At 38.8% G+C, this 16,562-nt stretch overlaps 1 protein-coding gene, 1 long non-coding RNA gene and 1 pseudogene across 3 annotated transcripts; 2 read left to right on the top strand and 1 right to left on the bottom strand.

Annotated features, from left to right (window-relative positions):
- Positions 1–2,677: 2,677 nt before the first annotated feature.
- LOC309513400 (putative nuclease HARBI1) lies at positions 2,678–4,072 on the top strand (annotated as a pseudogene). The gene is made up of 4 exons: positions 2,678–3,106; positions 3,275–3,390; positions 3,500–3,611; positions 3,699–4,072. The product of its transcript is annotated as a putative nuclease HARBI1 (transcript).
- Positions 4,073–4,095: 23 nt separating this feature from the next.
- Positions 4,096–5,807, bottom strand: LOC309513029 (uncharacterized protein). The gene is made up of 8 exons (XM_082188816.1): positions 5,433–5,807; positions 5,151–5,218; positions 4,907–5,080; positions 4,776–4,837; positions 4,643–4,696; positions 4,493–4,561; positions 4,224–4,366; positions 4,096–4,129 (listed from the first exon to the last, which is right to left on the bottom strand). The coding sequence occupies exons 1-8, from the start codon at positions 5,591–5,593 to the stop codon at positions 4,102–4,104; spliced, it is 759 nt and encodes a 252-aa protein (XP_082044942.1). The 5' UTR covers positions 5,594–5,807; the 3' UTR covers positions 4,096–4,101.
- A 5,771-nt stretch (positions 5,808–11,578) lies between these two features.
- Positions 11,579–12,864, top strand: LOC309513110. Its single transcript, XR_014211310.1, has 4 exons — positions 11,579–11,851; positions 11,961–12,174; positions 12,346–12,517; positions 12,787–12,864. It is a non-coding gene; the product is annotated as an uncharacterized lncRNA (long non-coding RNA).
- Positions 12,865–16,562: the final 3,698 nt, after the last annotated feature.

Below are 16,562 nucleotides of genomic sequence, written 5' to 3'. Positions count from 1 at the left end.
AGACTCAGCATGTGAAGTTTATTACAACTTTGGAAGGAGCTTTGTAACCCTTTGCCAGAGGGTTCCTGCTGTTGAGAACATCAAAAGCTAAGTCGATTGTTCTCAGAAATTCGACGGTTTCCTCTGAACCATGAAACTGAGGCAAGCGAAGTTCCTTGTTGCAGAATTCAAGGGCATCTGCAACGCTGCTGCTGAAAACTTGAGCAGCAAGATTTACCTTCATCTTCTGATGTCTCCACAGAATATGTGCCATCTTCAGCTTATTACCCAGCCTCAAGGTCTATATGTCAGGAGAGCAACTCTGAGAAAATGTTATATTCATGCCAGGTCTATGCGTTTCCGTGTTTCTCTGCCGTAGTACAGTAAGATTGAGCTTAAATCAAGCGGCAACCTCCCCGTCTCTCTCTTGAAACCAACACGGAAGTGAGTTAAACTGCAATTCATTGACTGGCCGCTTGAGGCTGGCTGCAGAAGTGAGTCAAATCTGTATCTCCCCCATGTTAAAATTACCAACTTTACAGCAGAAAAAAAACATGTTTACAGCCTGGATCTCTATGTGGCTTTGGTCTATACAGCTAATTTTGCCCTTCATGACAACTGTGAGGGGGGTGAATTTTTTTTTTTTAACTCATCCGTTTAGTTGATTAATATTTAAAGTTCTGAATAATTAAGGGTGTGTCCACTTTTGAGTGACAGGTGGATTCCCACTGATGTCAATGCTAGCCGTTTGTCTGCTGTTAGCTGCGTGCCTGCGTCACTTCACCTCAGCAAATTTTAGCTGCTGAACTTTCCATCTCTGCAGTGTTTGTGCTTTTCTAGGGATTATTTCATACAATTGAATACACCCATTACTTCGCCCACGGCTTAGGATTCCGTCGTTGTCGTCGAGTATCGTTCGAGAGAACAACCAGCGCTGTATTTCAGTTGTTTTCCTCTGTGAACATGGATGTCTGACAATTTCGTTGATTTTGAATTTTTTTTTTTTTGAGTTTTCAGATTTAAAAACGTCTATAGATATAAAGGCTTGTTCGTTCTGCTCTCACGGAACAGATAGATTATAATATGCTTATGTACCGTCAGATGAAATCCTGCAGGTGTCGTTGCTTTCTCCGTCCATGTAATAAATGCACATCCTTGAATGAGCGCAGATTTCTAGCGCATTTAATGTACTTGAACTTCATAGGTAATATATTAATGGTTTAACTCATTTGAGAGGTGGCCAAATCAGAATTTAAAATGGACTGAATAAGCTCTCTACGAACTTGACGAGCGATGCCGCGCTGACGGACCATAGACTATAAAAAAGTGTACTGACATGTAACTGTTATGCACATAAATCACTGTCACACACACTCTCTCATATTAAGTTACTGCATAATACATTTTCAACTAGCAGAATAGTACAGAATCACGATACACAGTCTCACTTGTAGCCATGTCTTTTAACTATTATAATATTTCGAAGGGCAAAAACAGGAACTTTTAATTGGCTTTACATCATCAACTGTCACTTTAGCGCGAGGCTCTGTGCAGTCGCAGACTTGGTACTGTCAGTAGCATATAGCATTACCTCCCTGAGCTAACTCTGGTAGCCAGGCTACTCATGCCCCGCCTCTTTGCCCATTTTCTGTTATCAAGGAGTGACGCGAGGCCAAGATGGCGACGGCCGAATCCGCCCACTTTAGGCTTCAAAAATGCTCTTCAGAAACCTACGGGTGACGTCACGGACACTACGTCCATATTTTTTTAGTCTATGGCTTAAATACACAACTGAACGACTTTCGACTTCCTTGTAAGGTGGAAAAAACATTGTTTAAAGATAGAACGTATATGCTAATGCTTACACCTGATACAATCCCCTTTCCACATTAAGAAACTATTTCTCAGTGTATATTAGTGGTATACAAATGCTACATTTGCATCAGTCGAAACATTCATTTTCTTGCAAAGAGCAAACCAAGTGTACACATCTGAAGTATCATCATCATCACTGGAACTCTCTGCTAAGTGAACATTGCATTTTACTCGTACCTTTAAGCAGAATACATGATCCTCCCAGCTACCCTCCTTGTGTCTAAAATATGTTCCTTAAACACTTGTCCATGCAATCTATAGTCTAACTCGTGCATTTTACACTTCATAAGATAATACAACTGATTATGAATATTAATAAATAATAATACAGATACATAATATTAAATAATGAAATTTTAGTCTTCAGATTCAGACACAAAATGGTGACATATCTGTCACGGGGACACACAGGAAAGTAGGTGGATCCAAATGCAGTATGAAAATAGTTGTTTATTGAAGTGTAATCCATCTCGTAGTCATCCAGGCAAGGTTCAAAATCCATGATAGCAATCCAAAATACACAATAAACAAAACAAGAAACAGGTCGTACGCAGACCAGGGGCCTATACCATGAAGCCGGTTTAGGTGGCTAGCCAGCTATGTTTCAGCTTAGTTTCCGCCAACCCTGGGTTTTAGGTACTATGAAAGTAGCTCGGCTTTAATCGGAGTTCGTTGCCATGGTATCTTACGCTGCACGGCTAACCTGCTCCGGGGCAGGTTATGTTCTGGATTCAAGATCTCAGACTGAAGTTTGACCAATCAGCTGTGAGCAAAGAAACATAAAGGTGACGTAACTAATTCCCAGCGTCTGTTCTCTGTTGCAATGGCTTCACCTTTTCTCCCAAATCCGGTGGACATTTCCGCGCAAATTGTTAGACGAGCACTTCGTAGAGAGTTTTTAGGGACAGACAAAATCCATTTGACTTTCCTGATGCTTGCTTGTATGAGAGATACAGATTTTCCGCGGAAGGAATGTCTTATCTTTGTGAACTTCTTGAGCCGCACATAACAAATGTGACTCGTCGAAGCCATGCCCTTACTGTACCGCAAATGGTATGTATTGCGTTGCGTTTTTTTGCAAGTGGTACATACTTGTATGCGGTCGGGGATGCAGAGAATCTAGGGAAAAACACGGTCTGTCGAACCATTCGCAAGGTGGTCCTCGCTCTGCAGGGGTACATAAATAGCTTCATTGTGTTCCCTGGACATTTATCGACCATGTCCATAAAAGAGGGCTTTTATAAAATTGCCGGTAAGATATCTTGATAGGGTGACATCACATGAACAAATTTAACATTTCACACTTTTTTTTTCTTCTTCAAAAAAGCATATTTCACACTTTGAAATCTATTATACAATAGTCTGCAGTAGCTACCTGTTAAGAATGATTTTAAATATATATTTTTAATTCCTATGATAGGATTCCCTAGAGTCATAGGAGCAATAGACTGCACACATGTTGCAATCTTCACAGCTCTAGGAGAACATGAGGCAGATTATGTGAACAGAAAGTCCTTTCACAGCCTTAATGTTCAGGTAGGGCTACTATATAGCCTATGTGAAGTGATTTTTATTTGCATTGAGATCAATCTTTAAATAAATAGTAACTAACAGGACAATTATTTACTGTACATTTTATCTGCAGATGACTTGTGATCATGAATGCATGATCACAAGTTTGGATGCCAAATGGCCTGGCTCAGTGCATGACTCACGAATTTTCCGTGAGTCTATTTTGTGTCAGCGCTTTGAGGAAGGCAAGTTCAATTTGGTACAGTACACTTTAAAGTTTTAATTTTAATAGCAAAACTTACACAATTTTCCCCTTTTCTGTTCTATGACAGGGCTTTTTGATGGCCTGTTGGTAGGAGATCGAGGATATGCATGCCAGAGGTTTTTGCTAACCCCCTATCCTGACCCTCAGACAGGGCCACAAAACCGCTTTGATGTGGCCCTCAGTAAAACCAGGGTCAAGGTCGAGATGACCTTTGGCATCCTAAAGGCACGTTTCAACTGCCTTAGGCGTTTAAGAGTGTCACCAGAGCGGGCATCACAGATAGTGGCTGCATGTGCCATTCTGCATAATATAGCCACTATCAGAAATGAGCGATTACCACCACAAAACCAGCTTCTCCCTGATGAAATTGACCCCATCACACTTGACCACCCAGCTGGCGCAGCTGTCAGAGAAGCAATCACAACACAATATTTTACTTAATAAAAGCACACTGACACTGCAGATATGTCTCAAACTGTTTTATTGGTCATCATGTGGCTAGGGGGGAAGAAAGAGAGCAAGAAAAATTACATTAATAAACATTCATAGTGTTCATACTAAAGGGTTACTTGGTTAAAAAAAGTTCACATACTGAGATCTGTTTTTTCCAGCTGTTTGATCTCCAAATTTAATTTTTTTTATTTGGAGCCTCCTCAGCTCACAGTCCAGCTCCTTCAGTGTGCAGTCTAGTTCGAGGCTCCTTTTGTACAAGGCCCTGACTGAGTCTGTTTCCACCTGAAACAATTCCACCACAAACAATCATTACACATTTTCTGGAGGTTGATCAAATCACAAAAAGTGGCATGACTTTCTACAAACACAGGACTGACTGTAAATTATGTCAAGGGTTTAAAGCATTACCTTGTTCACATTTCTTCTGAAGCCCATTGAGGTAGAGGCTTCAGTTTCTGGGGCAGGTTGTGAAAAATCCTACAAAAGAGATGTGTAAGGGCCAGTCACTTAATTATGACATTCAAATGTGTGCCATAATAAAAAGCTCAGTGCATTCACCTCAGCAACTGTCTCAGAACACACAGACAGAGTGTCTTCATCGTTTGGTTCACCCTAATAAATAAAAGGCCAGTGTAAAGCATAACTGTTATAAAGCAGGTTATGTTTGGTGTTCTGTCTCCTGCATACTGACCTCTGTGTGGGAGACTGTGTGTGTGTGTGCTGGCTTCAACAGGGACACTGTATTTCCCTCTACTGCAGAACATACAGTCAGCCATATTTAACTTTTAAAAAAAACATTAGTAATGCATTGCACACACATACCCAGTGTCACTTGCTTAGAGGAGCCAGCACCAGGGTCAGACTGTACAGCACATGCAATCCCATCCATAATCGGCCGCCCCTTATTGTTGCTCAGAGCCAACTCCTCCGCCACAGTGTAATCTTGAGGAGGTGGCCCTCCCCCAGTTTTCCTCATGTCACATTTTTTTCTGTTTGCTGCAAACAAGTGTTTGTGATTAAATGTTCAAAAAAATAATAAAAGGTTATGGTAAATAGAAATACTCACCACTTTGAATTATATTTTTATATTTTGTCTTGATCTGCTGCCAAGAACGTTTGGAGTTGGGGTTGCATCTAAAAATCAATGAATATCAATCTTTCTTAGGATGTAATAGCCTATACATTCACATTTTACATACATCTACACACACGTATGTATGTATATGTATATGTATATGTGTGTGTATATATATATATATATATCAACACGAATACATTTTCATTTTGGCATTTAATACATTTTTAATATGATTAGCCTACATAAATGTACATTAATTGTTTAACCTACGCATTAACGCAATCAGCAATCTTCCTCCAAGATTGTTCTCTTGCTTTGGCAGCAGATACAGTGTTACTGCGTGCTTGAAAAATACTTCGATATTCTTCATATTTCTGAAGAATTATCTCTTGCTCCTCCGCTGAAAAGTATATAGCTCTCGCTCTATCCATATCGAACGCGATTGGTTGTTCAGTGTCGACGTCACTCTTTTATGTGCACGCGCGCGTGGATTAATCATAGCTTAAGGATCAAAGCCTGAGTTGACAGAGAAAGTTGATGAGCTGCATCATGGTACCAATAAAGCCTGATTGCATCGGTTTGGTTTTGTCAACTCAAAACCAATCCTGTAACCCCGAGTTTGTTCAGCTACCTTCATGGTACAGGCCCCAGAAGTGTAGTGACAATATATGACGACTCCATGACAAGGACTAAAACAGACAGGCTATTTATACACAGAAACTAATGAGAAACAGCTGCGTGCAGTGATGAGTGATGAGAACAGACAAAGGATCGTGGGAAATGCAGTTCGAGAATGAATGGTGACAGTAAGGGAGAGAGACCTCTAGTGGACACCCGGGGAAACACAAACCAGACACTGTGACAATATCGTCCTTGACCCATATTGTTATTTATACAGTATATACAGATTGGTCATAAATAAGGCGCTATATAAATAAAGATGACTGTCTTGACTTTTAAAACGAAGCAAATGTGTTACCAACATTCTTCAAAATATCATCATCTGTGTTCAACACAAGAAAGAATGCGGGCCATGTTTTATAAAGTTATATAGTTCTCCACACCAGTCTCCAGGTGTGAGGTGTAGTCAGATTGCTTTGAGCATGTAGTTCTTCAGAGTTTGCCTGAAGCTGTTCATCTCCACATTTACTAAGAGTAGCTTCAATGAAAAACTGGTTCAAGTCTTCCTCTGAGACACGAAATCCGCATTCTCTCCCATTAAACCTTTAAGTAAAAGAGGAAAAAGTTTGGTGTGATAACTAAAGGTACAGCAATAAAGGTTAATTTGTATTTAATTATAAATTCTATCTTTGCCCCAAAATAAAACTGTCTACTAAACCTCGTCAGTCCAAAGTTGAATGACTTTCTTCTGTGGAATAGAATGTTATCCACAATCTCCTTTCACTTTAATTTTACAGAAGAACACTGAATGAAAGTAAACGGAGAGTGAGACTAACATTGTGTATAATATAAAAAAAAAGTGTTATATGTAAAGTAAACCATATGGCTTTGGAACAACATTAGGGTGAGTGAATGATGGGAGAGTTTGAAGTTGTTAACTGTCCTTTTAACAATTCCATTACAAAAATGTAAATAAGTTAAATATTTAATATAGTCATATACCGACCTGTGTGGAAGAGCGTAGATTGTGAGTGTTCTTCAGTGTTGTGTGTAACGTAACTACTTTTTTGGGTAAAAAGTAGTGTAACGCGCTACTGCTAAAAATTTGGTAACGAAACGTAGTTCCTTTTTCAATTCGGCGCAACGTTACTTTTCCCATGGATATATTTGACAGCGACACTGCCTCAGCTGCCCGCTTGAGAGAAGAGAACTGTTGAGAACTGAAGAAAACGATTTAGTTTCATATAAAAAAAAAATAAAAAAAATTGCGCAATATATCGGGAGACAAATGGAGTGTGGAGACATGATTTTGACCACTTTATTAAGTTTGTTTTTGTAGAAAGACTTTCTTTAAAACGAATTTCGTTTTGTATTAATTGTATCTTAATTTTAATCAATGTTTTACCAACCAATTAATTGCCTGAATTTAATAAATAAGTAAATATGGCATGCAAAATAATCATGACTGCACCAGCGCGTGAACTGGAGCTCCTCTCCATACTGTAAATGAACCCAAACTCATAAGCTACTTGTCTCACAGACCTGAGAAATATATAGAAAGCTTGAATATGTGTACTTTTAAACAAAATATATTTTTTTCTCTCAAAATCTCTTTTTTTTCTCCTACTCTCTTGATAGAGTGAGTCGTATGTCTGAAAACTAAGCTTATGTCTTCTATATAATTTTGTCCTATGCTATCAAGACGTGATTCGCACCGGTGTTAGAGAGCAGGGAAGCTTTATTGGCTGTTGCCGAAATTTAAAGTTCGGTGGATAGGGGAAGCGGAGCGGAGAGAAGTGGCGCGAGCACGCGGCTCATCGCGGAGTGTCGCACTCTACCCCATGATGCAGAGCCGGCTGAGAATAAAAGTTGCCGCACACAGCAGCGCCAATGAGAAGGACTTTTTTTCTTTTGAAATTGATAATATTTTTTTATAATAAAGAGCACAAAATAATTACCTGTTATGTCCTCCATTGTATAACTTTATGTCTACATATTTAGGAACATATATTGGGTTCTGCCCAAAGTCAAGCAACATAAAAGTAACGTAAAAAGTTACTTTCCAAACGGGGTAACTAAGTAAAGTAACGGATTACTTTTTTAAAAAGTAACGAGTAACGAGCAAACACTACTTTTTAAAAGTAACTTCCCCAACACTGGTGTTCTTTGCATTCATTAAAGGGTAACTCTCGCCAAAATTGAACCTAGGCTCTTTTTGTTAATCTACCCGAGTCAAACTTTCGTGTAAAAGCATAAATAGGATGGAAACGCCACTTTTAAGATTTTGAATGGGAGTGAATGGGGCATGTCTATGATGGCATCAAAATCGCTATTTTTAAAACACTAAGAAGGCTCGACACAACACCAAACTGTGCTGAAGTATCACCAGAGGCTCTACACATGAACTCCAGCATGGTTTGTGGACACAGAGTTTACTAAAAAGAAAGGTTTTGTACGACTCACTTTATCAGTTTTCCGGTGGCTGGAATTTTGTCAGTCAAAAGTAGTCGATCTCCGAATATATATTTATAAACATGTCCCAGAAAAAAACATTACTGGTGTGCATCTTGTGACAAAACAATTGCACTGACATATTTTAAGATACGTTCTCATTTAAAACAGCTCAAACATGCAATTTAGTCTAGGACTAGCCTTGTCTGTGAAGCCGGGTATAAAATTAATGGGCTATTTTCTTATAACGTGTTTTAATTGAATATTAGTTTCAAACTAAATAAAAATTCTGCAAGAAAAGGTATATTAAATAAACCCCCTAAATATCATGACTGTGTGGACTATTACACCTTTGTTTTCCTGAAGTATGACCACCAGCTTTCAATTCGTTGGTTTGTGGTTGAGGAGTCACACTGTACATATGGCCTGAAGCCCCTGCAAGGTCATCATCTGTGTGACTGATCCCAGAACAGTGGATTGCAGCCATATTTCCATCTAAACAGAACTGGAACCTTTGTAAGATATGCGCTCGTCTTCACAAAAACTAAATGCAGGGTTTTTAAACTTCTCGTGTGGGGAAAATGTTGTTTATTCTGGCCAGTATGGCAAAGCCATGGCAAAAAGCAGGATAACTTGTAGGCTATAGCTTACTTGAAAGAAAAACAAATTTGCCGAGTAAAAACAGAGTTTGTGTTGTTGAATCATAATTTTTTTCTAGTAGGCTACAGAGCTCATGACAAACAAAAGTTCCAGATGGACAAACATTAAATGCAAAAACCAGTGTGAATAACAATATCTTAAAATAAACTAGAGAGTGGATACACAGATATGGCCTATTATGAATGAAATTCATGCATTTATTTGTCATTTAAACTGATGCAAACAGGGAAAGAGAGTAGAAAACACGTATTATCCTGTCGCCCCCTCTAGTGGACAGCATTAAGTATTACGGCCTTCATTACACCGATAACTCAAGTCGATGGATTTTTTGGGGAAAGTAAGTCTGACCAGTTAGAAAAGATATAAGCAGACCAGTCTGAGGGTCTGAGCTGAGTTTGGTGAAGCATCAAAGTTCTAGGCGGAGTCAATTTCTCATAATAATAACAATTATTCCCAAACCTGGTAATTTTGTCAGTATTAATTTACATTCACTGATTCTGGCTTCTCTCTTTTCTGTCTCTTTCTTTTAATGTAAACTGAGTAGGCTACACATGCTTATATTCAAAAATATAAACTTTATTTCTATTCAATTTTCAAAATTATTTATAGCCCATAGGCTGTGTCACACACGCCTACCTGCCTTTTGATGTAAATAAAAGACTAGAGTGGTTAATGTTACGGACATATTATCATGGTACAGTTCAGCCTATTATTGATTTTTATTTCCACTTCCCTTTTATCCAAAGAGACGGAACTATTTGCACTGTATTTATCAATGGGAAATATGCTAATATAATCTGTCATACTGTAGTTCACATTAATGGGGTTGCTTGCAAATTGCAGCAGCACGAATTACGTGACCAGCAACATATTTCTGCTTCAAATAGTGTGTGTAGTTAACAGTGAGTGGTGGTTTCAGACATTATTTTATTAAAGTGCATTTGTCAGTGCCGCACTCGTACTGACTCTTATTCTGCCTGACAGAAAGAAAAGCTCATAGCTTACTGAAGGCGGAGCGGTTTGACCAATCAGATGAAAGGGGCATTTAAGCGCCGCCCATGTGTGCAAATGAAATATCGAACCCATAAACCGACTTTTAAACCATAAACGAAAAATGAAAAATCGAGCCAAAATCTAATTTTTCGTTTTTTAAGCTAAACTAAAAAACGAATAAACGAGCTGGTTTTCATTTCTCGTTATTCCATTCCAAACAGGAAATGAAATTATCAAAAAGTACACAGACCAAGTACTTGTTCATTCAACTTTCGACCTATAACCCATGTTGAACTTGCAAATCCTACAATCAAATCTGAGATTTCTCAATGGCAATCGGGTGAAAGAGACAAATTTAGCCGTCTTGCCCCATAGACTCCCATTCATTTCGCACTCATGGGCGATCGCCCCCAGTGGAACTCTGGTGGAACTACAACCAAAATTTGGTACAATAGGACTTAAAAGGGAGTGGCCAGGCTCTCCATAGACAGGCTCTGGTATTGCTATGTATTGCTGGACCCAGATGCTTCAGAGGTGAAAAACATTCCAGGAACAAAAAGCCCTTTCAAACTACAGCTGTACAAAGAGGCACTCGGGAAGGCTTATCATTGAATAACACTGTTTATAAGCACATTTTAGCCAGTGGTGAGCATATTTAATTTAATGAAAATCTTACAAAGACATATGTATAAAAGACTATTTACATGAATGGGTTTAAATCAAAGTGAATTTTCATTACTTTCATTGTTGTTTGAAGACTGTACCAGGGATTCTTCTAGCGAAGACAATGAAGTGCACGTAAAGTCTCACAGTCCACATTATGAGAGTAAAGCTTACATAAATATAACGTTTAAATGTAACTCATTTTAACACGTGACTTGTTTTTTTTGTTTTTTTTTGTGCTGGGCAACGATTAATTTTTAATCACGATTAATCGCATGATTTTCTTGCGATTAATCGCATTGTCACGAGCAAAATTTTATAATGAATTCTAAAGTAGTGTATATAGCAAATCTAAATGTACTGCTATATACACAAAAGTGCAATAACATGTGGTTTGCAAAAACTTTAAACAAATAGCCTAATGTGCTTTTTACCAGCAGTATTCCCTTTACACAATAGCAATAAAATATTTCTTGTAAATCTCAACTTAAACATTAATTTAATCAAATAAAATATTAAACCAAAGCTATTTGCCACTGCCAGGGCATTACCTTTTATCTAGCTTGTTAAACAAGTTACCATCAGAGTCCTGTTTTCTTGTTTTTTTTCTGAACAGGCATCAACAGGTATCTTTCATCAGGGAGCAGCAGAAACAGTCAGTGTTCAGTAGCAAGTTTCCCTGTTACTGTGCGTTCACACCAAACGCGAATAGCGCGTCAAATTCGCGTCTACCTCGTCTAGTTGGACGTTTGAACATTTTGAATCCATTCGCGCGTCCAGAGCGAAATTGACCCGCGTAAAAAGCAAAGGTTTGACGCGAACTGGACGCGTGAATGAGGCGAATTCGCGTCACATCAAACAGGTATTAGTTAACAAGACATTATTTGGAGGTTAGGAGTGGAGTTGCTCAAATTAATACATAGTTGTTGTTTTTCAGACCCCCTGATCTCTCTCTGCCTTTTTTGGACCAAGTAAGTTCATAATGTTCATACCTTGCTAAGTTACTTTGTTACAACAAATGAAAAAATGTAGTCTGTCTTTATAATGGTCAGTTCTAATGTTATTTTAATAATTGTTATATTTCTGACAAATCTAGGAAGCAGGAAAAAACTGAACAAATATCCAAGAACACACACATGATTGCTTTTCAAGTAGCCTAATTACTTTTGTATGTCCATAGATGTAAATTCCTGTTAATCTTTGTCTTTTTACAGCAGTTACACACGTCTCTATGCACCAATAATAATCTAAAGTGACTGGGAAGAGTCAGATGAGAGCAGACAACATGTTCAAGAAGAAAGGTTCTTAATTCATTTATTAACGACTCCGTCTCAATATCATGTTCCCAAATTTATTGACTCTTTTTTAATTTCATCATTAACTTAATCAAAACCTCTTTATTTATTACAGCACAGATGTATTAACTGCTGCAGATATTGTGTCAGATCTCTCATTGAAGATCATAAAAACGTCTTGCAGCAGATTCAACATAAATAGAGCCAATGTTTGGGATGGAGCAATTCGTGGATTCAAGCATCATACGACCCATTACACAACATGCTTGTTAAATTCACAGATGACAAAGGCACAACTGAAGATGCAGTGGACACAGGTGTTCCCAAACGTGAGTTTCTAACCCTCCTAATGGACTGTTTATGGGCACGGAGAATCTTTGATGGTCCAGAAAATAGGAGATTTCTCACCTTTAACAACACAAGTAAATGATTTACTCACATCTACCTTTTATCTGCCCTGTTCATAATTGTCTTGTTTTATACTAACTGGACAATAACAGTTTACTACAGCTGCCAGAGAAGATGAATACTTCCTTGCTGGGCGGATGATTGCAGTTTCTACTGTTCACGGTGGTCCAGGTCCAGGTGGTGGACGATCACCTCACTGGGAGAGTTGGCATTAATGGAACAGTTGAAGATAAAACAGATGAGGAAAAGGCAGCTTTCCTTGAGGTGCACTCAATTTTTATATAAGCTCGTTTTAAGATTTTTAAACAGTTTAAAAATATCTGTCCAGATTACAGGCATATGTTATCGCATAAAGTAATTGTATTAAGTGAGAAACCTTATTAAAGGTGTAAAATCCTAATAGCAAAAATAACATAGCTCTAATTCATCTAACAATATTAATGAAAGCAGTTTACATATGATAATAATAATTTAAATTAAGAGTTATTTTTCTGAAAGTTATCATAATGACTAGATCTTTCTGTTAAACACAGGGCCATTTGGACACACCCACGTAATGAAAGTTGGTGGCCCCACATCTACGCCACCTGGACAGACGATGATTGGCTGAAGAACTTCAGAATGGGAAGAGGCAGTTTCAAACTACTGACACTCTCCGGCCCTGGCTGACATGACAGACCACTCAATTCAGACAGGCTGTGCCTATAGAGGCTCGTGTTGCAATTTGTATTTGGAGGTTATCCACAAACCTGGAGTACAGATCCATCTCACAACTGTTTGGTGTTGGGTTATCAACATGTTGCACTATCACCCAAGAGGTTGTGACTGCCATAAATGTGGTAATGAAGCCTCTGCAGCCGAGTTCAGGCAGATAATACAGGGTTTTCATGACAAATGGAGATTCCCTCAGGTGGCAGGTGCGATAGATGGAAACCCATATCAAGATCAGAGCTCCACCTGACAACTCATCTTGTTATTACAATCGGAAGGGAGACTATTCCATCATTCTGCAAGGTGTGGTGGACCATAGAATGAGATTTTGGGACATTAATGTTGGACGACCAGGTAAGATACACGATGTCCGTGTTTTCTCCCTCTCATCATTGTATGAGCGTGGCAGCGCAGGCACTCTTTTACCTCATTGGACTGAAACGTTTGAGGGGGTCGACGTGCCTGTTTTTCTTTTGGGTGATTCGGCTTACCTTCTACTAACTTGGCTCATGAAAGCTTACCCAGAGGGAGGAGCAGTAACACCACAGCAGCTCAACTTCTACCACAGATTGAGCCAAGCCCGTATGACCATTGAGCGTGCCTTTGGGTGCCTCAAAGGACGCTGGCGTTGCCTTCTTAAAGAAAATGAGACCCACATAATTTTTGTAAGCCGCATTGTGTCTGCTTGCTGTGTGCTGCATCATTTCTGTGAGATACAGAAGGAGGAATTTCTGGAGGGAGAAACCGTTGTAGAGGAAGAAGGATCTGTACATGATGAGCAGGGACACGCACAGCAGCAACACGACATTAGAAATGCATTGTGTAGCTACTTCACTACTATATGAATGGCCAACACCTGCAAATACTCTGCATTTAGTATTCACTATGTTAAATAGTTAAGGTGTGTTATCTCCCTTGATGAGTTCATTTTCACTTATTCTTATGTGCTAGTATAGGAACCACCACATACTGAACCAGTTTTGTCTGATTTAAAATGGATGGGATGGGAATACTTTTTAGTTTGAAATACTGTTTTATTTCCTGTTTAATTGGTAACAAATGTAAAGTTGACACATCTGAACAAACATTCTTTTTCTCCATTTCGAAAATAAAATGTTGTAGTAGACAGTCCTGCATCAGCAATGGTGTTTGTGACATCTCAGGAAACGCTGCTTGAATCTCCCACTGTTTATTGAAATACACAATTTTTCTGTGTTACTCATGTCATTTTAATGCAGAAAAAAATATATCACAATGCATGTTGCTATATACACAATGCAGTGTGTGTGAGTGAGTGAGTATAGCGAAGAGAATATAACATGAAAACAAGCAACAGGTTTATTTAGCTGCTTTTGGTTAATGTGAAGTATCCTAACTGGCTGTCATATTGGCAAGGCAAAGTATACTATCTATGCCTAAAGTTATGCCATAACTTCTGAAACAAGTGGTTGGTATTGGCAAGTGCAAAAACTAAATAAACTCACCGTCAACCTCTGTGTCAGATGCGGTATAGCCCGGTCAACTGTGCTAGCATCAGTAGCATCATTGGAATCTGACGATGGCAATGTTTTTTTTTAGGTTTTTTTTTTTAATGCTTTATTTCAAACATAAACATAAAACAAGTAACAAAAAAAAGTAGACTGAAAATAAAAGAGAAACAAACCAAACAATTAATAATAATAATATGAAACCAACATGTCCGAAAAGGAGTAGGATGAAGCATAAGCTTATTAAAACCTACCCCTTCTCCACTATTCAATAAACAACCAGTTTTCCCTAATAAACATATTTACATAATACCTATCTACAAAAAATAGAAAATAAATAAAATAAGAAAACAAATACATAAATTATTTACAAAAAAAACCACCCGATTGCTAAATCCCTTCCTCCTCCCTATACCTTGTGAAAACCATGTGTTTGTACTGCTTCTTAAACTGGGTCACGCTTGGACATCGCTTAAGCTCCACACACAAACTGTTCCACAACCTCACTCCACAAACAGAAACACAAAAACCTTTTATTGTTGTACGTGCCGCTGATGTTTTAAATTAAACCCCCCTCTCTGTTAATAAACAATTTTTTGAATATTTCCAGGAAGTTTATTGTGTATTGCTTTGTACATGATTTGTGGTGTTTGAAAATGAACCAGGTCAATGAATTTTAATGTTTTTGATTTTAAGAAAAGTAAATTTGTGTGCTCTCTGTAACCAGTATTATGTATTATGTATGTTGAACTATCATGGGACTGTAGTGGATTTTTCCCCCTAAACCCAACTATTTAGAATAAAACTGTTGCGTCTACTCATCGACACAGAGCGTCTACAAATCGACACTTAATAACTTTTATACTCCAGCTCTTGCGTCTTCAGTCGACAACTGGCCGAGTCTCTTACCCTAACTTCCTTGCTTCCCTAAACTGATGTAACGGAGAGCAGATCACCAGTTGCATGGTGATTAAATCAAATTAATTAATTCAGTCTAAATCTACAAAACCCCTGTCTCGCTCTGACTCAAGCTATTCTCACATTCCAAAGAACTCTCATTTACGACACCTCTGCTGTTTTGAGATTGCTCTACGCAAGACGTGCAGCCCAAACGGCGCCGAAAAATGGTGCAAATCATTGACTATCTCTCACTCTACATGATCTCTTACGTCTAAACCAACAGAGACCGTCTGTTTATGGCCGGGAGAGCCTCACGCTGACCAATGAGAGCGATCCCGAAAGCACTCCCCCCTAGGGAGTCCCTCGGACACTGATTTACACATAGACACTAATTAACTCTTCACAACAATAAAACAGTGTTGTAGAGACCAGATGCCCGAAACATGTGGTCTGTGCCTAATACATCAATCCAAAGAGCCAAACGCACGCACACACATAAGCCTCACCCGCAGTGACGGGGACAAGAGTTCAGCGGACGGGTATGAACTTTCAAGACGCACTCACGCACACACACACAGAAACACACGCAGATCCCACCACGTGGGACCAAAATCCTTGTATGAAATATTTTAAATGTATTTTCTTGATGTGTGTCTGATCCCCTGTCCCAAATATTATGCCTATGTAGTTTGTTGGCCTGTAATCACTCTGTGGTGTCCACAATTACAAGAAATGATGTACCTCCTTGATTTCAGATATTAGAACTGTCATTCGCGGTATTGCCGTGTTCCACGAACAACAACGATGCTGAATCTTTAACACAAAATATCAGAGAATGCATTGTTTTATTAAATACCAGTGGTATTAAGTTATGGACGAATTCATCGTTCAAAACCCCGCGGAAAAGGAGGCGTATAGACCTCAAAACGTCAGGAGGTTTTTTCTCAAAACGTACGTGAGGGAGGCGTGAGTTTAGCCCTTTAAAATTGCGCGCCCCTTTCCTCTCATCGCAGTCCGCCAGAGAGAAAAAAGACACGCCTCCTTCCCTCAAGGAAGCTCCGCTCGCTTTTATTTTCCTTTTATTTCCAAGTCTTTTCTTAGAACTACTATAGTCTAGTCTTCTGAAACCAACCCACAAAACCAACTTAAGGCTAAAGATAATCTTTGCTGAGTCTTCGCTCGCTTCAAGTCGCCATAGCAACCAGAACGCT

This window comes from Leuciscus leuciscus (genome assembly GCF_965113295.1).
Source record: "Leuciscus leuciscus genome assembly, chromosome: 13".
Classification (NCBI taxonomy): Eukaryota; Metazoa; Chordata; class Actinopteri; order Cypriniformes; family Leuciscidae; genus Leuciscus; species Leuciscus leuciscus.
This window is presented reverse-complemented; position numbering and strand designations above follow the sequence as displayed.